Raw genomic sequence first — 21,194 nt, forward strand, 5'->3', positions numbered from 1 at the left:
ATTATTAATTATTCAATTTCCAGTCATTTTTAAAGCATGAGCTGATATTTGGTATGCCTCTTTATCTTGATGTCAACTCGTGCCAATATTCACCAATATAACTTCAATAACCCTATAACATCCACTTTGTTCTCTGGCTCAACTTTCAGTTTCATCATGATTGACCTATTGACACAAAAGTTATTGCCCTTAGACTTGAAAAATTTTTCATCAAATAAACTGTTTTCTGGACTATTTTCTTGGCTGTACTAGTAGTTGATCAACTACACTGAGTCTTTCCTGTTCATCGACCTTTCTCATCACCAGAGAAACCTCAAAGAATATCATGAAATTGCACAGAAAAATAAATGAATGGTTTTGTGTCCAAAAATGTCTATCTGATTTTTAATACTGTAAATACATGTACTTTGTACAATTTTTTTTTTTTTATTTGTTAAACTCTCTTTTAAGTCTAAATCTGCAAACATGTCTAAATAAATGTAAGCATGTTCAAATGAATACATGTACTCCTTTCAAATAAACCAATAAATGAAAACAACAGCCAAATTTACAAGAATCACATATTTTACTTGAAATGTAAAGAGAAACAAAAATTATTATAAGTCTATGATGTGCTGTTAATCTTCTTGCATAAACTGTGGTGTTAAAGGTCGATCTGCATGTACAACTCTGTTAGGGACTCCTAAATCATAGGCTAAGTCATTCATTTCATCTGAAAAGGAAGGCATAAAATAAACCATTACTTAAATGGGCTACGATTTACAATAGAGAAATGCTATTGCTTGTGATCAAGATTTTCTAAATCTGTCTGTCACACATGCAGTTAGACCTGCTTATAGCAAAATATGTCACATACAGTAAAATCTGATTGTAGTAAGATCATAAACAGCTAGAATTGTATTGTTACATTCATATTTTGTTAAATGATTAATGCTTCATTATTTTCTAGTTTATAAGTTGAAAAAAAAGTGATGCCATTGTAAGCATTTTGACAAATCTTTCTATGCTATAAACACATTACTTTTCTTATCTTGTATGTTACACATTTCATGAAAGGTCCTGTACATTTCCAACAAATTTTTATGACTCCAACAAATTTTATGATTCCTTAATTACACGTACAGATATGGGGAGATGTCTTTTTCAGACTTGTTTTTTTAAAAAAGCTGAGAAATATCTACTCAAGTACATCTCACCATAGTATTTGAGCCAGCCAATATCTTTGTCTAGTCTCTTAATGGCCATCTTAATTCTCATCTGGTCTTCCTGGAAAACTTCTTCATAAGCTTGCAGTTCCTCTGATAAAATGTAAGAAATTCATTAGAAGGTAGTTTCATATCAAAGAAACTGAAATAGGCTCAGCTGTAATGTTTTTTCAAAAGAATTTTTAGCATACATGTACATGTGTATGCACTTAAGAAGTACTGTGCTCATGCATCAAACTGTTTCTAGTGGTATGTCAATCAAATGTATTAAGAAACTTTTTGAGCAGTACAATAAATATCTGATGTTTGTATCCTATGACTATGAAGGATTGTGACAGTATGTTTGCAGCCCTGTACCTACCCTGACTGCACATACTGTTATCCATTGGTACATATTGGCACTGGGGATAATTATGCACATGTATATGCAGAAATTAGCCTTTCTTACTCCCTGCAGAATGGATGAAAACGTGTACCTTACCAGGGATGGGGTCAATTACGTAGGAAAGTAATTAATGAACACAGGAAAATAACAACTTCAGCTATGTTTAAATTGTAAAATAAATAAATTTTGTTTAATTGTTTCAATTTTATTCCAACAAGCTCCATCTTTTCTGAAATTCTGCACAAAGACTTACTTTATTTTGGAAAAAATGTATGTGTACAATGTTAATCGCTTTAAATAGATATGTAAAAAAAAACTTTCCAAGAGCACACTAGCAAAAAACACAAATATAGAACATTGGCGATTTGTCATAGCAAACTGCCAAAATCCATATGTGCAAAAATTTGACACCTTTAATTTAATTCAATTAATGGCACCACTTGGCACAAACATGTAATCGTGGCAAACCCACACGATACCCAAAAAACCAAGTGTTGATGATGCATCTGTGTATAGGTACATGCTGTCATCTGGAGTCCTATAAATCTGTTATTGTATGTTCTTTACAAAATGTTTGATGTTAATGTGAAACATGGAATACTCACTCTTCTTCCTAAAGCCATACACTACTCCCAAAGTAAGGGCAAAATATCTTGCAGTCTGTGTAAAGAAGAAAATAATCAATAATTTTTATAAACATTTATTTTCTGGGTTACGACCTGAGACATAAATAACATGTTTGTTATGTGACTGTAATTACTTAAATAGTAATGTAATTAAATGTAACACCTAACAATTTACAGGATAAAAACAGAGGAAATTCGAATCAGTCAAAATTCTTACATTTACTCGTTTTTTTACATTAAAATTATCATATGAACTAAGTCAAGAAAATAAAGATGATCATTAAAAGACAAACCTTTAGACCAGGAGAAACACCTGGAACATGTTTCCAGTATTTAAACGACATGATTTTTTTAGTCGTGGAAGGTCAATCAACACTGGAATGGCCTCAAAAACCGATGACAAGGTTAACTCCCGAGGAGTTCCTTAAATTTCTAAGGAAGAAAGAACTGAATCGGATAAAAACGAGCTAGCGATTTTAATTTTAAATATTCTAAATACAATGGTAGTTTTCCACATATTGATTTAATCAATTTTATATAGTCAAAGTTGATATTAGAATATCTCTATTATTTAGAGAATAAATATTAAAAGAAAAAATGCAATTTTATTCGAATGAGAAATATTTTTTTCAAAAAAGGAAACACATTCACTATAGAAATATTTGTTTTTTCTACAAATATTTCTAGTGAATGTGTTTCCTTTTTTTTCCGAACTTTAACCTTGGCCATAACTTTTGAACACTTGGTGCTAGGGCTTTCATACTTCACATGTGTAATCCTTGTTCCTCTGGAGACCAACACCTTTGACCCATTAACCTTCACCTAGGAGTTTGACCTACTTTTGAAAAAATTAACATTGGCCACAACTTTCGAACGGTTGGTGCAAGGGCTTTCATATTTCACATATGTAATCCTTATGACAAGACCTTCCTTTGGATACCAACAACTTTGACCCTTTGCCCTGGACCTACGAGTTTGACCTACTTTTGAAAAACTTTAACTTGGTCATAACTTTTGAACGGTTGGTGCTAGGGCTTTCATACTTCACATATGCAATCCTTGTGACAAGGCCTTCCTTTGGATACCCCCAACTTTGACCCTTTGACCTTGACCTTAGAGTTTGACCTGCTTTGTGAAAACTTTAAGCCTGACCGTAACCTTGGTCATAACTTTTGAACGGTTGGTGCTAGGGCTTTCATACTTCACATGTGTAATCCTTGTGACAAGACCTTCCTCTGGAGACCAACAACTTTGACCCATTGACCTTCACCTAGGAGTTTGACCTACTTTTGAAAAAATTAACATTGGCCATAACTTTTGAACAGTTGGTGCTAAGGCTTGCATTAATTGCATTTTTCACATGTGTAATCCAACCATTCAAAAGTTATGATCAAGTTTAATGTTTTTCTAAAAGTGGGCCAAACTCCAAGGTGAAGGTCATAAGAAATGCACATGCAAAATATAAAAGCCGTAGCTCCAACTATTTAAAAGTTATGGCAAAGGTTAAAGTTGGGTAATTTTTTGCAAAAGATATGTTTGTACCCAAATGAAGGTCTTATCACAATTTAGGAAAACACATGTGAAATATGAAAGCCATAGCTCCAACCAATCAAAAGTTATGGAAAAGGTTAAAGTTTTTGCGGACAAACAGGGCAAAAACTATATACCCCCGAATCTTCGATTACGGGGGCATAAAAAAACTGTTCGATCCCGAAAATCCTATTTCGTTTGGGGGGATGGGGGTTGTTGGACCTTTTTTTCCAAATCCTGGAATATTTGCTAGTGCTCGACCTTACAGCAACAAAAAGTTTGGGATGGGAAGGGGGCAACAAGCATCTAAATGAAAATTTACTATGATAAAGTAAAAATACTGTTCTCAGAAAAAGGGGGGTACCCCCCCCCCCCGACAATGTCTTTAAGTGCCGACTCCTAAGCCATGGAGACATGCACAGTTTTAATTAGACACTACTCAAAGATGGAGCCAGATTTTTTTCCGGGGAAATATAAAATTGTATAGTATTCTACATATCGGCAAAATTATTGGGGGCACCCCCTCCCCAGTTCCTACGACCATGTTTTAGTTAAATAAGATGTGTTTGTGAAACACTGATGCCCCCGTATGCAATCTGATTAAAATCAGATCTTTGTTACGCTCCGAAATTCTGATGGTCGCTGACCATCAGAATTTCGGAGCGTAACAAAGATCTGATTTTAATCAGATTGCCCCCGTATGGCAGCTTATGGCGAAGATTAAAGTTTCTTAAATGCAAATCAAACTCCAGGTCAAGAAATCAAAAATGTTGGTACCCAAAGAAAGGTCTTGTCTCAAGGAATATACCTGTGAAATATGAAAGCCCTAGTACAAACCGTTGAAAAGTTGTGGCGAAGGTTAAATTTTTTCAAAGTAAGTAAAACGGCAAGGTCAAGGTCAAATGGTGCCCAAGGGAACTTTTTGTCACATGTGATACACATGATCGTGAAATCTGAAAGCCCTGGAACCAAACGTTCAAATGTTATGGCCAATGTTAAAAATTTTTAAAAGTAGGTCAAACTCCAAGGTCAAGATCAATGCCAAAATTGTTGGTATCCAAAGGAAGGTCTTGTCACAAGGAATATACATGTGAAGTATGAAAGCCCTAACACCCACTGTTCAAAAGTTATGGTCAAGGTTAAAGTTTTTCAAAAGTAGGTCAAACTTCAAGGTCAAGGTGAAAGGGTCAAAGTTGTTGGTATCTAAAGAAAGGTCTTGTCACAGGGAATGCATATGTGAAGTATGAAAGCCCTAACACCAACTGTTCAGAAGTTATGGCCAAGGTTCAAGTTTTTCAAAAATAGGTCAAACTCCAAAGTCAAAAGGTCAAAGTTGTTGGTATCTAAAGGAAAGTCTTCTCACAAGGAATGCATATGTGAAGTATGAAAACCGTAGCACTAACTGTTCAAAAGTAATGACCAAGGTAAAAAATTTTCAAATTTGAAGTAGGTCAACTCCAAGACCAAAAGGTCAAAGTTGTTGGTATGAAAAGAAAGGTCTTGTTAAAAGGAGTACACTATGCAAAGTATAAAAGACCTAGCTTAAACTGTTCAAAAGTTATGGCCAAGGTTAAAGTTTTTTCAACAGTAAGTAAAACTTCAAGGTCAAAGGGTCAAAGATTTTGGTATCCAAAGAAAGGCTTTCTCACTATGAATACATTTGTGAAGTTTGAAAGCCCAAGCTCCGAGTGTTCAAAAGTTATGGCCAAGGTTAAAGTCTCAAAATTTTTTGCAAAAGTGGGTCAAACGCCAAGGTCAAGGTCAAAAGGTCAAATGTGATGGTACTCAAAGAAAGGTCTTGTCACAAGGAATACACATGTGAAATATGAAAGCCATAGCTCCAACCAATCAAAAGTTATGGGCAAGGTGAAGTTTTTGCGGACAAACAGCTATAAAAAAACAGAATGATATAGACAGATAGACAGCTAGACAGTAGGGCTGTCACGAGTACCCGAAATAACCGAGAACTGCGGTCCAAGTTGTTCGGTTCGGTTCCGGTTCCATTTTTCCGGATTTCAGTTCGGGTCTGGTTTATATATTAGAGTCTGTTCAATACAAAAAATGGCGTCGAAATCAAAGGAATGATGACGATAACAGTGATAAATAAACATCACAACTCAGTTGTCAACGTAAATCTACTTCATTCCATGACAAAACACTTGTCACGGGAGTATTAGATAATTATCAAAACGAGCAGGAATGGTCAGGTTGTGGCTAATAGTAGGCCAAGTCACCGATGTCTAGACGTTCGCATGGTCAAGACTTGTTTTCAATGTAAATTTAATGTAACAAATAAAGATTTTTCAAGTTAAATTCATGAAATTAAGGTTTAAAATAGATGTAAATACCCGACCCGAAAAACCCGAAACCGAACCGAAAATTTACAGAACCGACCCGACCCGAAAAATTTTGGAACCGTGACAGCCCTACTAGACAGACATACAGACGGATGGACAGGGCAAAAACTATATGCCCCCGAATCTTCGATTATGGGGCATAAAAATCACACTCACTGATGCTTAAGAAGAACTTTTTAGTAATTTCCCAGAAAATCTTCAAGATCAAACTTTTGCTGAAACTTTGGACCTAAATACTACAGATGTATAGAGAAAGGGAATTTTAAAAAAAAGTCTCATAATTAAGAGAGAGAGAGAGAGAGAATTAGCCAAATCGGCACTAAGTTTCCGTAACGTCATGAATAACGAGACTTTTAAAATGCCAGCTTTGCAAAATTTTAATGACCTTGGCCGAGTTTCCGTTTTTGTCCTGAAGCAAATATTTTTATCTCTCAAGGGTGGTAAGCGTATAGTTGACAGTGATTGTGGCAAAGTGTAGACGTAGTATTTCTAGTGCAGGTGATAAACGATAAAAAAAATACTTGAAGGTCCAGCTATTCTTATAAATTTAAGCTTCGAGATATTTGGATGATTATCCACACTTCTTCATATCAAACGATACCCATCTGATGTAATGTGATCGCGAAATGAAGAGGACCGAATTGTTTCGGGTTTAAAATTGACCCGCACCCATGTTCATGCAGACCACTTGCAGACGAAATGGATGGTGACTGGCTAAAACTACCTTTAATTTTGTTGTATTCCATTCTTTTCCTCGTAATAGGAGTGACAGTGGTATTGGCAGCTGTGGGAAAATCACTTGGAATCAGGAAATTGTACATAAATACTCTCATACTAATTTTTGAGGTAAACAGAACTAAACAATGCCATGCTTTAAAGTTGTTTTTTTTTTTTAAGTCTTCGGTCATTCTTTTGTTGCAGTTTGTATGCTTATTTTGGATACTTCTCATTGACAAGAAACATATTAATTTATGAAAGTAATAATTAGGTATATGTAAAATGGCAATATGAAAATATTTTATAAAATTGCTTTAAAAGTCACTCCATTCTTGCATGCATAACTCGTGAGGTTCCAGTGCCACTTCCAGCTGATGTTTTTGTTTGAAAATATAATGTAGTGAACCAGTAGTACAAGATGAGGGAACCAAAACACAGGGTTTTTTTGTACTAGCTACACAAATGTCTGTATCTGTCCTGTTTCATAAAAGTTAGATGTACACACCATTCATCATGTATATGGAACATATATTTTTCATAAAATTTTGGGAAAAATGAATCTTGAAACACTGTGTTATAAAGATGTTGTAGGCCTATTTACATTGTTTACAAATATTTTTACCTGAGTCATAAATAACTTGAACTGTTATTTAAGTCCCTGATTTCACTGAACATAAACACAGTACTGTCAGGTATCGGAATATATTTTCGGAGTTTGGAACAAAGTGTCTTAAGTGTCTTAAAGTCATTGCTGAATTTTTCTGTAAATAATTTTAATTGATGCATCATTGACATGAAAATGGAAGGCTGCAAATATAACAAAAGATTAACTTGAAATTTAAGTCCTAATTAGAACATTTTGTATGTCAGATGTATTTTGTCATCATCATCATGGATCTACAATGATACCAGACACAAATTTGTTTTCAGAAACCTTATAACATGCATAAAGAGATAATTTGTTTATTAAGTCTCTGAAATTGTACATCACATGCAATATTGTCTCAGCTTTTAATTAAAATATTAGTTATAATTAAATACTAAACACCTCATACAAACAAGTTGTGCATTTTTTTACCAAGAGTACATAATATGCATTTAAATGTGATTTAGTTTTATATGTACTATACTGGTATTTATGAATATCTTATAAGAAATGTCTTTAAAAATGTAAGAAGTTACTATAATTGAAGATGTATGTAGAACGTAAGATTATTTTTTTTTAACAAATTATTTAAGACTATACTTCATTTTTCATTACACCGTCATGTAAATGTATAAAATCCTTTTGTCTTTAATATCATATTTGGTTCAGATGTATATCAATTTCTAGAAGTTTCCAGTAGTAATTGCATCATGGTGCTTTAAATGCGGTGTACTGCATTAGTCTTTATAAATAAAAATACATGTACACTGTGATGTACAGTTTTCAAGATGATGTTTATATCTATTATAGTCAATATTATATTGTATATGTATATATAGCCTTTAATCAATGTAAATATATTTTTAAGTGATATAATCCCTCTAATGTAATTTGTTCCCCCACCCCCTCCCAAACATACTCTTTCCACTGCATTTTATTCAATACCCCCTTGTATATTTGTGAAGACCTGGATTATACACCATGATTATGGGGGGCTGACATTCTTCTTTACTTTGAGTGCCTAGTCCATGATCAGGTAAAGAACATGAGATCGTGTTAAAAAATTTTCAGGTAACCTTCTAAAAAGGACACTGACCTTCAACAAATCTAAAGGCTAATGCCACTGTATATTTATAGGTGCATGAGTACACAGTGAGCATTGCAAAACCTGCAGTACAAATCTCAGGATATATAGTGTAGCATACAAAAGCTTATTGATAAAAATTGATAAAATAAAAATCAATAAAAAGTTTAAGGTAGTATCCTATTATTTAAATCTAATAGGTCATCCAAATGAATATTCAGAATTCTGAAAAGGAGGTGCGGCAATAAAGATGACAGGCATTAAGTTTTTCCACTGACCTTATTCATGTAATTTTTTTTCAATGTTTAGACCTATCATCCATCTTTAAGACATAGTTTAATCAATATCCTAAAGAAAATATACTCAGGCACATGATTTAAGATATCTTTCATATGATGTAGGATGAGCTTGTTATGCATGTAGAAAGTATTTGGATGGTTCATATGCTTTTAAACATTTACATGTACATGTGTATATGACTATTTTATTTTTAAAATTAGAACAGTTTTACTTTGTATGTTTTCCAGGCAACAATTGATGGTAAATTTCTTGGAAACCAAAAAGTTATAGAACTTTACATACATTTAAACAAATATTAGGATGCACAATTTTACTGGTATACTGATTGATATATCGTAATTTTTAATCGCGTGATACATATCATGATACAGAGACTAAAATACCGGTATTTATTTACGTAATTATAAATTCTAGAAATTATTCATTTATTTGTTCAAACTTTTATAATACAATTACAGGAAGTTAAAAAATGTTGAAAACTGTAAAAGAACGGCATCCTCGCGTACAAACATGTTTTATATTATGTAAATAAAAATGGAAAAAAGTGAAGTTACTTTTTTTCGAGCATATTTGTAAGATACATTATGGATATTCATTTAAAATTATAGTAAAAATTGCATGTAAAAATATCATGATATGATCGTGATCTTTTGGGGGAAAATCATGAGATAATTCACGCTACGAAAATTTTTGGCGATACCCATCCCTAACAAATATACATAAGTACATGTATTAGCATCAACAAAAGTAAATTAAATTGATACAAAACATTACATGTTAAAAAAAATGTAGAATGATGCATATAAAGGTCCTGATTCATCCATATTAAAGAGTTTACCTTGCACCTGTCATATTTTTTATTGAAATATAACTTAAAACTAGATACCAATTAATGCATCTACAATGATATATATTTTTGTCATTTCAGTTTGGTAAGACAAAGATAGAAAGGTATGAAAAAGAGAGAGGTCACAGAGAACCTAGAGAGTCGGAATGCCAGGATGATTCGGATAAACCAGCTGACAAACCTACAAAAGAAAATGGAGGCAAGTATATGTGTGGTGGACTAGCTTAGTTCGTGTCTCTAGCTTGAAGTACAATTGAAATCTGATTGAATTAGTCCAATGTTATTAACTTTGAATAAGAAGAATTACATGTATATGGATGTGAATGTATTTTTATGATAAGATGTGCAGATTGTTAATATCACTGTAAATAACAGTAATAAGCATATGTTAAGGCAATGCAGAACCCAATTACAGTGGAGTCTAGTTAGTCCAGACCCCGGTAATGCTTCACCTTCTGGAAATCAATTGTGGGAAACAATATCTACCTATAACTTACACCAATCATACAAAGTCTGTTTCTTTAATCTTGACAATTTACTTGGGAATACAAGTGCTTGGATTAACAAGGCCTAGCAATATATGATGGTGTTCAACATGTTCAGTGTAATGACAAACTTTTCATAAATCCGTTAATGTTCATCATAAGTATACAAAGTTCTTTCTGTGAAAAGGTCTCAAATAGACTGCTTAATAATCATCTTAATGACTCTGTACACATGCAGAATAAATTAATGATGATAAAGATTCCAATGCAATTCAGTCAGTAGGCTGAGCAGAAATGGCAGTTGTCTTTGCCTTCTGTTTAAGAGTGTACCTTAATCATTAGAGGCTGAGATTGTTTCTTAAGTTATAGTAACTTGTTGATTTCTGTAATAGCTAGAATTCAGAGTGCAGTATGACATAATGTTACATAGATCCAAAGTTCAAGTCCTAGACTTACATACATGCATTCATATGTATATAATATATAACTATATCTGTTTGTCATTACAAATACCAGTAGATCTTGATTTTTTTAAAAAAAAGATCAGGGCTCTCAATTTTTAGCTGCAGAACTGTAGCTTGCTGGTCAAAAAAAAATTTGGGATGGACAACCAAATAAGCTACATTGCCACTCATTGAAAAAAGTGTATATTTATTGCTCACAAATAAGTGCGCTGTTTCTCGATTTATTTTTCCATATATTTAAGCTGCCATCTTAAATTATTTCTAACAGTGTGTGCCTAGCATATTTTATTTACTGTTTCCACAGCTAAAATATTTGTACAAGTCATTCACAATGTGCACTAGACCAAATTGTCTTGCCACCTATCGCCGAAATATGGCTGAAATATCAGCGTTAAACAGTAATAATCAATCAATCTTGCCACCCAAAATGGCAGTATAAATAGGCAAAATTTTCGATGGTCTCAGTTTCAGGTCCAGTAGGTCTATTAACAACAGTTTTGGTGAATGTTTTGTGAATGTATTGCTACTCATATTACTCTATATTGCAAAACAAAATTTTTTTTTATATCAAACACCAGAGACGCAATATATTAAAGATTTAAATGGATAATGGTTTTCCTGAAATTCCCAAAAAGGTTGCTAATTTTCCCAAATTTTATGGCCCTGGCCCCAGCCCCAAAAAGTGGTTTGAGAGCCCGGAAGATAGGAAGATTTATTCTATCATGACTTTTATTTTAGATTAGAATTTTATTTCTTAGTTAAATAAATACATGCTACTTGCCACATACTACATTTACTGATTTTTTTGCAACTATCTTTAGAAAATTAATAAATAAGAAGTTTTTTTCCTAAAACCTGTACATTACATGAAGTAAAATGTATGTCTTACACAGTAAGACAGTACATGTTAAGTATCTGTCTGTTAATTAGCTTGATTAGTAGGTTAGTAACAGATTACTATCTAATCTTCACAGCTGGCTCTAATGACAGGTATCTGTTTGGTGATTGATAATTATACGATGAGATAACGTCTTATAATAGTAATGTAGAGGACTTTGTGTAGGATATGTACTTTTATCAAATATCTTTATAAAGGTGATTGTACCATAGGTGATCTAAAAGTGGGTACTTGTTAAAGATTCATGAGTATGTATAAACTATTGTCAAACATGAATGCACATGTCACTGAACACATTCATTTATATAATATACATCAGGATCGTATAAGTTACGTAATTGAAAATTACATGCCAAGTGTTTGCATACCCTGTGTACAAGGCTACATCTACATGTCATATTTGGGAGTTGGTATCTGTAGATCAATGACTTTTTTTAACAGTCATGATGATATTTAGCTTTCCCAGAGACAGATTTGATTTTTTTTTTTAATTTCAACTATAATGTTGCCATTGAAGAACAGTGTACCATACACGTACAAGTATGTTCATGAGGATGTAAATTTTCAACTGTAGTTGTCCACTCTGTGCACAGATTGAATATTTTTGCAATAGTATCATTTGATGATTGACACAACTCTTATTGGATTGTCTTCTTTTCTTGTGTTTGATAGAATCAGATTTTTTTGAATTTATTTGTAACAATTAATTAGTATGAATAAATGAAGATGTTTCTTTGCATTTCAATTGTTTCCAGAAATCATGCAAGTTGCACAGAAATGGAATAACATGCATTAGTATGTCATGTGAATTTGTATGTGCACTAATTAAGTCTTATAAATGTAATTTATTTGATATAAATGAACATGTAATGACATTTTAGTATCTTGATCATGACTGATATATATAAACAGCTTTATTACAAATTTACCTCACACATTAAGAATATGAGGAGAAAAATGGGTAGATAATTAACTCCACAAGTACTTTATCATGATTATGGCATATTCTAACATTTTTATACCTAAAAATATTCATTCATTTTGTAGAAAAAACCCTGATTCAACGAGACATCGCCATAGATGCCTTTCAGGGTATACACATACCATCCAACCGTGCGGACTATGACCTCACCAACCTTAAAAAGGAATTCCACATTTCTGATATTATGTATTTTGCAAAATGTGGAGTTGAGGTACTTTTGAAATTTTTTTTTAAAGTAAATGGAGAGTATTTTGTTATGTACGTACCTCTAAAAAAATAAATTCTGTGTTTGAATATGCTAGCAAAATAAATTTAATGGATTTTTGTTAATGTATACATGTAGTAGTAGCTCCTTGTGACTGCTCGGCAACAGTCATATTTAATAAAAACTTTGGAGAAACAAACATGATTTATAATATGAAATTATTATTATAGATTTAAATTTTCATGCTACCATGATAGCAGTTTACTTGATATGCACTTAGGTACTCAGAACAAGTTTATTCAGGACATTCTTCTCTTAAATATTCTAATTTTCATTCATGTTTTAGGCCATAATTGAGGATGATGTCACCAAGTGTTTCTCAGCTGAAGGTTAGTTATGTCCTTGACCCTTAAAATTAAGGGTCATGGAAAAAAATATTTGAACTTATTTTTTCTTCAGGAATTATGTACAAAATAATATATATATGGCATTTACTTTGTATAAGTTTTGCTTTAATTGAAACAGAAGTTTGATTGATAGAATAATTGCAAGTACGTGTACTAGCTGAAATGAATTTTTCTGAAAGGTCTGATTTCTATGGTCAGTTACTTCATTGCCATGTACAATGTATTAAATTGAATACTGTGATTAATTATAGAATTACGCACATGGAATTTTCTAACCAGAACTACGCATGGCCACCAGTTTATAAGGTAGGAAATAACATGATGATTGTATTTTTATTATTTTTCCATGTAATTTTAGTAAAAATGGAGTCTTGTACTATGTATACAGGGTTATTTTCGCCCAAATTTATTATCACTCTTCACACCTGCCCCATATTTAATATTCCTCAACAGGATTATGTTCAAAGAGACATAATAACTCTTGTCTTTTTTGGATGTGCCCCATTTTGAATTTGCCTGCTGAAGACAATGGTAAAAGGGGAAATAATGGGTGGGTGGATTTCCGTATACAGTTGAACTTTGGTATCTTGAACATGGATATTTCGAATACAGTGGATATGTCGAAGTGATTTTGAAGTCCAAAGCGCTTATTATACCCCATGCAACAAGTTGCAAGAGGTATAATGTTTTTGACCCCTCCGTCAGTCAGTCAGTCAGTGTGTCAGTCAGTCCTGTTTTTTTGTCAGTGCAACTTCTCATAAACCGCTGCACAGAATTTCATGAAACTTTGCAGATATTTAGCACACAATGTGTAGATATGCATATTACCAGGAATATCAGATTCCTTAATTTTTTTCTGGGAATTTTGGCACTTTTCAACTTAGATTTTTGGCCATATCATGAATATAGAGATGAACAGTTTGTCAGCGCAACTCCTCTTTAACCGCTGCACAGAATTCGGTCAAACTCTGCAGATATTTAGCACACAATGTGTAGATGTGCATATTACCAGCAAATTCCGATTCCTTTACTTTTCTGGGAATTTCGGCACTTTTCATTTTAGATTTTTGGCCATATCTTGAATATAGAGATAAACAGTTTGTCAGCGCAACTCCTCTTAAACTACTGTATAGAATTTGGTCAAACTTTGCAGATATTTAGTACACAGTGTGTAGATGTGTATATCAAAACAAATTTCGATTCCTTTATTTTTCTGGGAATTTCGGCAATTTTTAACTTAGATTTTTGGCCATATCTTGAAATATAGAGGTGAACAGTTTGTTAGTGCAACTCCTCTTAAACAGCTGCACAGAATTTGGTTAAACTCTATAGATATTTTAGTACACAGTGTGTAGATGTGCATGTTACCGGGAAATTCCGATTCCATTATTTTTCTGGGAATTTCGGCACTTTTCAACTTAGATTTTTGGCCATATCTTGAATATAGACATGAACAGTTTGTCAGTGCAACTCCTCTTAAACCGCTGCACAGAATTTGGTCAAACTTTGCAGATATTTAGTACAAAGTGTGTAGATGTGCATATTACCAGGAAATTCCAATTCCGTTATTTTTCTGAGAATTTCGGCACTTTTCAACTTAGATTTTTGGCCATATCTTGAATATAGAGATGAACAATTTGTTAGTGGAAATCCTCTTAAACCGCTGCACAGAATTTGGTTAAACTCTATAGATATTTTAGTACACAGTGTGTAGATTTGCATATTACCAGGAAATTCCGATTCCACTAATTTTGCCTATTATTGAAGAAACTTTCCAGCTAGGTAATAAGGAAATCCACTGGAATCAGCTTTTGTAATGAAATTTTATGTGAAATGTTTTATGACCTTAAAAGACCCCTATTGATTTTGAGATTAAAATATTAATGATTTAACACACACACAAAATCTTGGATGGTCCCCCCCTCCCCCCCCTCTCAAATTGGTGCTTTGCCTTAAATAATAATTTCATAAGTGCAGTATATAAACAAATCCATATGACTACATCATAATTTTGTTTCCATCAATTATTTTAAATATGTAAATTGTCATATGTGTTGGACTTACACTCATAAACAAATCGAAATCACTGAGGAATTTAAATAACAGTTTGTCAGCATAACTCCTGCATTGAATTTCCTGAAGCTTTGTAGGTATTTCAGACATAATGTATAGATTTGTATATTACCAAGAAATTTTGATTCCATTATTTATCTAGAAACTTCAGCCCAGTTAAATTTGTAACATACAAAGATTTGAATGTCCTTATATATGCAAGAAGTTTTGATGTGATGATTTTTTGCAAGTAATGCCCCTTTTTGAATTATACTGTGTATTTAAAATACACTTTCCATTCATTACGTGTTGCTGTCGAGTTTTTGGGGAGCATGGGGTATGTGAGCTTGCTCACTTTTTCTTTCATTTCTTAAATATTTTACCCTGGATATCTCGAATCCTCGGATATCTCGACTTATTTTTTTGGTCCTGTGAAGTTCGAGATAACAAGGTTTGACTGTATAAAGTAAAATATAGCATGTCAAGGATAGACAATAAATTTTAATTAAAGCCTAATAGTCTGCAGGGCTAGTGACTAAGAATTCCTACTAGCCCTGTTAATAAATTAGTTGTCTGGCAGCTGAAGACTGACTGAGTTGCAAAACATTGATGGATTCCAACCACATCCTGGGGAGGAGGGGGTGTATGGGGAAAATTTTACAAAATAATGATGATGCCAAATCCTGCATTCTGGCTGTATATTAGGGCATAAAAATGTCAATTTATGAATGGAATGCAATTACAAAGACATTTTTCAGTTGTCTACGTTAGTGCAATTCAGAAATTGCTATATATTTCTTTTAGTAATCTGTATTTGTTTTGTTTGTTTGTTGTTTAACGTCCCTCTCAAGAATTTTTCACTCGTATGGAGACGCCACCACTTGCCACTGGAGAGCTGCAAATTTTGTCCTATACTTGGCACTTACGGCCATTGAGCAGTGAGGGGTCTTTTTTGTGCCAGCGCCTACTGCGACACAGGACCTCGGTTTATACGGTCTCATCCAAAGGACCGTTCTCCACGTCCCACAGTGGGATTCGAACCCTCGACGTAAGGATCAACTCCTTACTTCGTGACTCTAGAGCAGACGCTCTAACTACTGCGCCATGCGGGCGACGACTTTAGTAATCTTTATATTTGAGAGTGTTTAGTACACACAGCTTGCCCCTATGTGTGTAGTTGCCCTGCTTGAATATTTCTTTAGTAGCCTATTCTCAATTTTCATTTGTCACAGGCTAGCAGGCTACTGTTAGTGTGGAACCCTGTTATGCATCTTAATCATGTTAATATGTTCAAACATGCTTCAAAGTTGACTGATACACTCTGTAACATTATACTGTATGTTATGCATGTACCAAGTACACTGTTAACAGCCTGAGGGTTAATGTTACAAGATTGATGGGGCAAAAGTATTATTAGTGTGATCGAAGATCTTAACTTGAACTTTTAATTTTAAATGGTTTCAGTTCTATGATATCCATGCAACGCTTTAATTAGTGTTAATTATATATTTAATTGATCATAAAGTGTTATTTCCTTGTCTTTTCAGTGTTCGTCTTACAGTTTTATGGTGTTTGGGATGTCTATTCAGATATCTGTTTTTACCATTTAGGTTAGTACATTGTGTATAAATGAACTCATAATTGTTATCCACCTAGATGAGGAACTAAAAAGTTATGTCTTTTGTCATTGATAAATATTTCATTTCTTTACTGGCACAATTGCACTATGTCTTAATGTTAAAGTTCTTTTAGAACTCTAAATCTGTTACTGATTTGAAAATTTTAAGTTATGTACTGTTGTTAATATGCCTCAATGTTTGTACAAATTTATGGTCAATTTTTTGAAATGTTTTCAGAAAATCATATCATATTTTTGATTTTATTTAAGGCTGATACTGTTATGCATTGGGCTTGGTTGGTTACTATTTTCTACAGCTGTTATAGGAGTATTGCCAGATATACCGTGAGTACAAGGCTATATTGCTAGAAAAATTAATAGTGATCTCTGCTATTTTGGGAAAAAAGTTTAAAATTAATGTAAACATTGGATAAATGGGTCTATTTATATAGAAAAATTAATAGTGATCTCTGCTATTTTGGGAAAAAAGTTTAAAATTAATGTAAACATTGGATAAATGGGTCTATTTATATCTGGTTGGACCAGCTGACATGAGACAGATATTGACATTGATTGTATATAGTCACTACTTAAAAATATATGGACCAGCTTTAGACAAAACAAGATAAGTCTGTAGCAGTATTTTCCTTAACTTTTAAAATGCTCCTTTAATTTTATTAGTATTCATTACAAATTACATACATGTGATAAGTCAAAGACCACAAAACTGTACAGGAGCCATAAAAAAACTGGAATTTGGGTGAAAAAACTGTACACTGCCTATCAAAAAATGGTACAAAAAATGGTATAAAATATCGCTTAAATTCTTCTGAAATTCCATCGTAATCATTGTAATAAACATCGTATATTTTATACCTACGAAGATCTGGGTCAGATTCACGTATATTGAGTCATGTATATCAGCTTTAGAAGTTGGCCTAATTTTTTTCAATCAAGTTACGTAAACGAAACATTAACAGTAATTAAGTACCCCTTAAAAAATAAAGCTACCTAAAGGATTTGATACGAATTTATAGCAAGATAATTATCCCAATTGGCAGTTCACACCTTTGCACGCGATGGTTTGTGTACACTAACACAATTAAGGTCAAGTGTCAACACAGGTGACGTTTTCCATTGTCTCGCGAGCGAGAATGAGAGGAAAATGGCGGCATTTAGCGAGAAATTCAAAATACTGTACAAATTTTCATATTCCTTGAATTTTGGTGTCCTGCCGGTACACGATGAATGGGCTCGGAAAACTGTACATTTTGCGTACAGCCGGTACATATCACATGTATGAAATTAAATCCCAGTGTATACAAGCAACTTCAACAAACCATTAGTCAACCAGTAAAAAATTAAGGTAATAGCCCAAGTGACCAGTGAAAATATAATTATTTCTAGCCCTGGACTTAAAATAGTTTTAATGTTTAATGTTTAGTTGGCCCCAAAAAATTCAATTTAGTAAAATACATGTACATGTACTTCTTGTAATGATCCAGTTGACCAGCAGAATTTTGAATTACTGAACAATCTGGCTACCTATAAGTTTTGCAAGCACTGTGAGTTTGCAATATGTATATGGGAATCTGATGTGAACTCTATCTTGCTCATGGTACATGATATTTAGTTTATTAAGAATGCTTCTGTAAAACTAGATTGTGTTTGTAAAAGCTCTGTACATTGTGAAATTTTATTTTTTAGTTTGAGGAGGCAGTTAAATAGATATGCTTCCTTGGTCTGTCACAGAATTCTCTGTAGAGCCTGTTCTGCTGTTGTGACCTACCATGGCAGGTAACAAAAACAAACTTTTTCATTGATTGGACAACCAACATACAGGATGGAACAAGATGATAAAAATATGCATTAATAGAAATTTTATCTCTTTTCAAAATTTTTATCATAGACTCTCAGAGTGTTGTCTGTTTGTCTTTCTGTTTGTTTTCAAATGATAACTTCTATAGATATTTGAATAAAATTTGGTATACAAGTAGACTATATGAAGATGCACAACTGGTTCTTTCTTTCTTTCTTTTTTAGGTCACCTGAGTCACTCAGGTGACCTATTGCTATCCGTTTTCGTCCATCGGTGTGTGTGTGCGTTAACATTTGAACATTTTTAGCTTCTTCTCTGAAACCGCTTAACCAATTTCAACCAAATTTGGCATATAGCATCTATGGGTTAAGGGGAACAAAAATTGTGAATTTCATTAGGGCTGTGTATTGAGCAAAATATTTCGATATGATACGATATGATATTTTATCAAGCGATATGCGATATATTGGATTCTTTCACAAGTCTATCAAAAAAGTCTTGTATATCATTTAATCCATAGATTTGATAAAAACTGGGTGTTTTATTACCAAATTGGAAATTCATGTTTCACTGTCTTTACAAAGTACACTTCAAATTCAAACTTTTAATGATTGTAAAACTAACATGTTTAAACATAGTTGTCTATGTATTTTGTAAAAGTTATTTAAAATGTGCTATCTCCTTAATGTTTATTTCATTTTTGATCATTTTTCATTCAAAACAGTTAAAAATAACCTTTGGTGACTGAAATTCCCAACTTTTTCACAGAATTATAAGAAAAACTGTCTGCCCGATACGTATTGAAAGTTAATTTTCGATACGATACATTCCTGAATATTCGATACGTATTGATTAATCGATATATTGACACAGCCCTAAATTTCATGGTCCCTGCCCCCCTGGGGCCTGAGGGGTGGGGCTAAAACCACCAAAATTAATGCAATCTTTAAAAATCTTCTTCTTTAGTCCTGGACATCAACCAGTCAAATTGTTGGCATGATTGTAATAAGCATTGAGCCCTCTACCAAAATTGTGAATTACTGGCCCCAGGGTCAGGGGTTCTGGTGCTAGGGTGGGGCTATATATATCATATAGTGAAAGTGCATTATTCCTTTGAAAATCTTCTTCTCTGCTCCTGGGTATTAAATAAAGTAACTAAGTACATAGTTATGAAGAGCAAGAGTGCCTCTTCCAAAATTGTGAATTTCATGGCCCGTGGGTCAGGGGTTCTGGTGTTAGGGCAGGGCTCTATTGATTATATAGTGAAAATGCATAAATTCTCTGAAAATCTTCTTCTCTGCTCCTGGGTATTAAATAAAGTAACTAAGTACATAGTTATGATGAGCAAGAGTGCTTCTTCCAAAATTGTGAATTTCATGGCCCCTGGGGCAGGGTTTCTGGTGTTTGGGCGGAGCTGTATTGATTATATAGTGAAAATGCATAAATTCATTGAAAATCTTCTTCTCTGCTCCTGGGTATTAAATAAGTATATAGTTATGATGATTAAGAGTGCCTCTTCCAAAATTGTGAATTTCATGGCCCCTGGGTCAAGGGGTCTGGTGTTAAGGCCGGGCCCTATTGATTATATAGGGAAAATGCATAAATTCTTTCAAAATCTTCTTCTCTACTCCTGGGTATTATTCAAATTAAGGAAGTGCATGGATATGATAAGGAAGAATGCCTCTTCCAAAATTGTGAAATTCATGTCCCCAGGGTCAGGGGTTCTGATGAAAGGGGGGATTGATTATATAGAAATGCATAATTTCTTTCAAAATATTTTTTTTCTACAACTGGTTATAAAGCAAAGAAACAAGTGTATAGTTATGATGAGCAAGGGTGCTTCTTCCAGAATTGTGAGTTCATGGCCTCTGGGTCAGATGTTCTGGTGTAAGGGTGTGGCTTTGTTTAATAATATAGTGAAAATGCATTTCTTTGGAAACTTTCTATGCTTCTGGGCATATTCGAGGCAAACAGAGTAAAAGTTTAAAGCAATATGAGCTGCAATTTTGAACATTTTATTTTTCAGTTAAAGTGAGCTTTTATGAAATATCTGTATGTAACTTAAACCTTTATGATCAATTATATGAAAATAAAGTATTTGTTTGTTTCAAAAGAAAGATTTCAGTACAATGGAATGTATAGTATTATACAAGAAATCAATATTGCACAGGATGACAATGATATAATAAATAATTTTGCTTCAATCAAAGCTTATAAATAGTTCTCCCATCACAAATCTGAACAACAGAAATTTAAACATTCTTTTTTCTGTCATTACAATAGTTAATTACAATTTTGCAACAAAAATATCCGACATCAAATTTGCAGCTCATATTGCTTTAAACATGCAAAGGTATTTTTACCAGAATTTTGAACACCTGGACTATTTAGTCAAGTGTTCTGGTCCTGGCCAGGGCTCTGTTAACTTGTATTCTGCTGAGCAAAGTTATTCCCCTTTGCTGTTCACCTTTGATAATTAATCACTGTAAACAATGTATTTGAAAGGTTAATAAAATATGAGAATTATGCAAGAATATTTATTGTATAATACAAAAAGTACTTTCATT

At 33.2% G+C, this 21,194-nt stretch overlaps 2 protein-coding genes across 2 annotated transcripts in view; one reads left to right on the forward strand and one right to left on the reverse strand.

The window, feature by feature from the left end:
- Positions 1 to 546: 546 nt before the first annotated feature.
- Positions 547 to 2,645, reverse strand: LOC133202452 (uncharacterized). The gene is made up of 4 exons (XM_061338277.1): positions 2,510 to 2,645; positions 2,196 to 2,250; positions 1,197 to 1,298; positions 547 to 712 (listed from the first exon to the last, which is right to left on the reverse strand). The coding sequence occupies exons 1-4, from the start codon at positions 2,558 to 2,560 to the stop codon at positions 618 to 620; spliced, it is 303 nt and encodes a 100-aa protein (XP_061194261.1). The 5' UTR covers positions 2,561 to 2,645; the 3' UTR covers positions 547 to 617.
- A 3,948-nt stretch (positions 2,646 to 6,593) lies between these two features.
- The window catches only part of LOC133202789 (glycerol-3-phosphate acyltransferase 4-like), a 25,099-nt gene continuing 10,498 nt past the window's right edge, over positions 6,594 to 21,194 (forward strand). The window contains exons 1-8 of the mRNA XM_061338661.1: positions 6,594 to 6,949; positions 9,779 to 9,896; positions 12,592 to 12,737; positions 13,078 to 13,120; positions 13,390 to 13,444; positions 16,738 to 16,800; positions 17,079 to 17,153; positions 18,516 to 18,605. Of these exons, the coding sequence (XP_061194645.1) occupies positions 6,803 to 6,949; positions 9,779 to 9,896; positions 12,592 to 12,737; positions 13,078 to 13,120; positions 13,390 to 13,444; positions 16,738 to 16,800; positions 17,079 to 17,153; positions 18,516 to 18,605 (737 nt within the window). The 5' untranslated portion in view covers positions 6,594 to 6,802. The remainder of the gene's footprint in view (positions 6,950 to 9,778; positions 9,897 to 12,591; positions 12,738 to 13,077; positions 13,121 to 13,389; positions 13,445 to 16,737; positions 16,801 to 17,078; positions 17,154 to 18,515; positions 18,606 to 21,194) is intronic.

This window comes from Saccostrea echinata, unplaced genomic scaffold (assembly GCF_033153115.1).
Source record: "Saccostrea echinata isolate AGI-Se365-2 ecotype Australia unplaced genomic scaffold, CSIRO_AGI_Sech_v1 ptg000047l, whole genome shotgun sequence".
NCBI classification, from domain to species: domain Eukaryota; kingdom Metazoa; phylum Mollusca; class Bivalvia; order Ostreida; family Ostreidae; genus Saccostrea; species Saccostrea echinata.

Bases quoted from the DNA above. Each gene is read 5' to 3' on its own strand.
- LOC133202452 (XM_061338277.1), bottom strand. From the start codon at position 2,560: ATGTCGTTTAAATACTGGAAACATGTTCCAGGTGTTTCTCCTGGTCTA. The intron at 2,251-2,509 runs GTTTGTCTTTTA...TTCTTTACACAG, and splicing joins GTGTTTCTCCTGGTCTAAAG to ACTGCAAGATATTTTGCCCT. The intron at 713-1,196 runs GTGAGATGTACT...CTTCCTTTTCAG, and splicing joins TGGCTGGCTCAAATACTATG to ATGAAATGAATGACTTAGCC.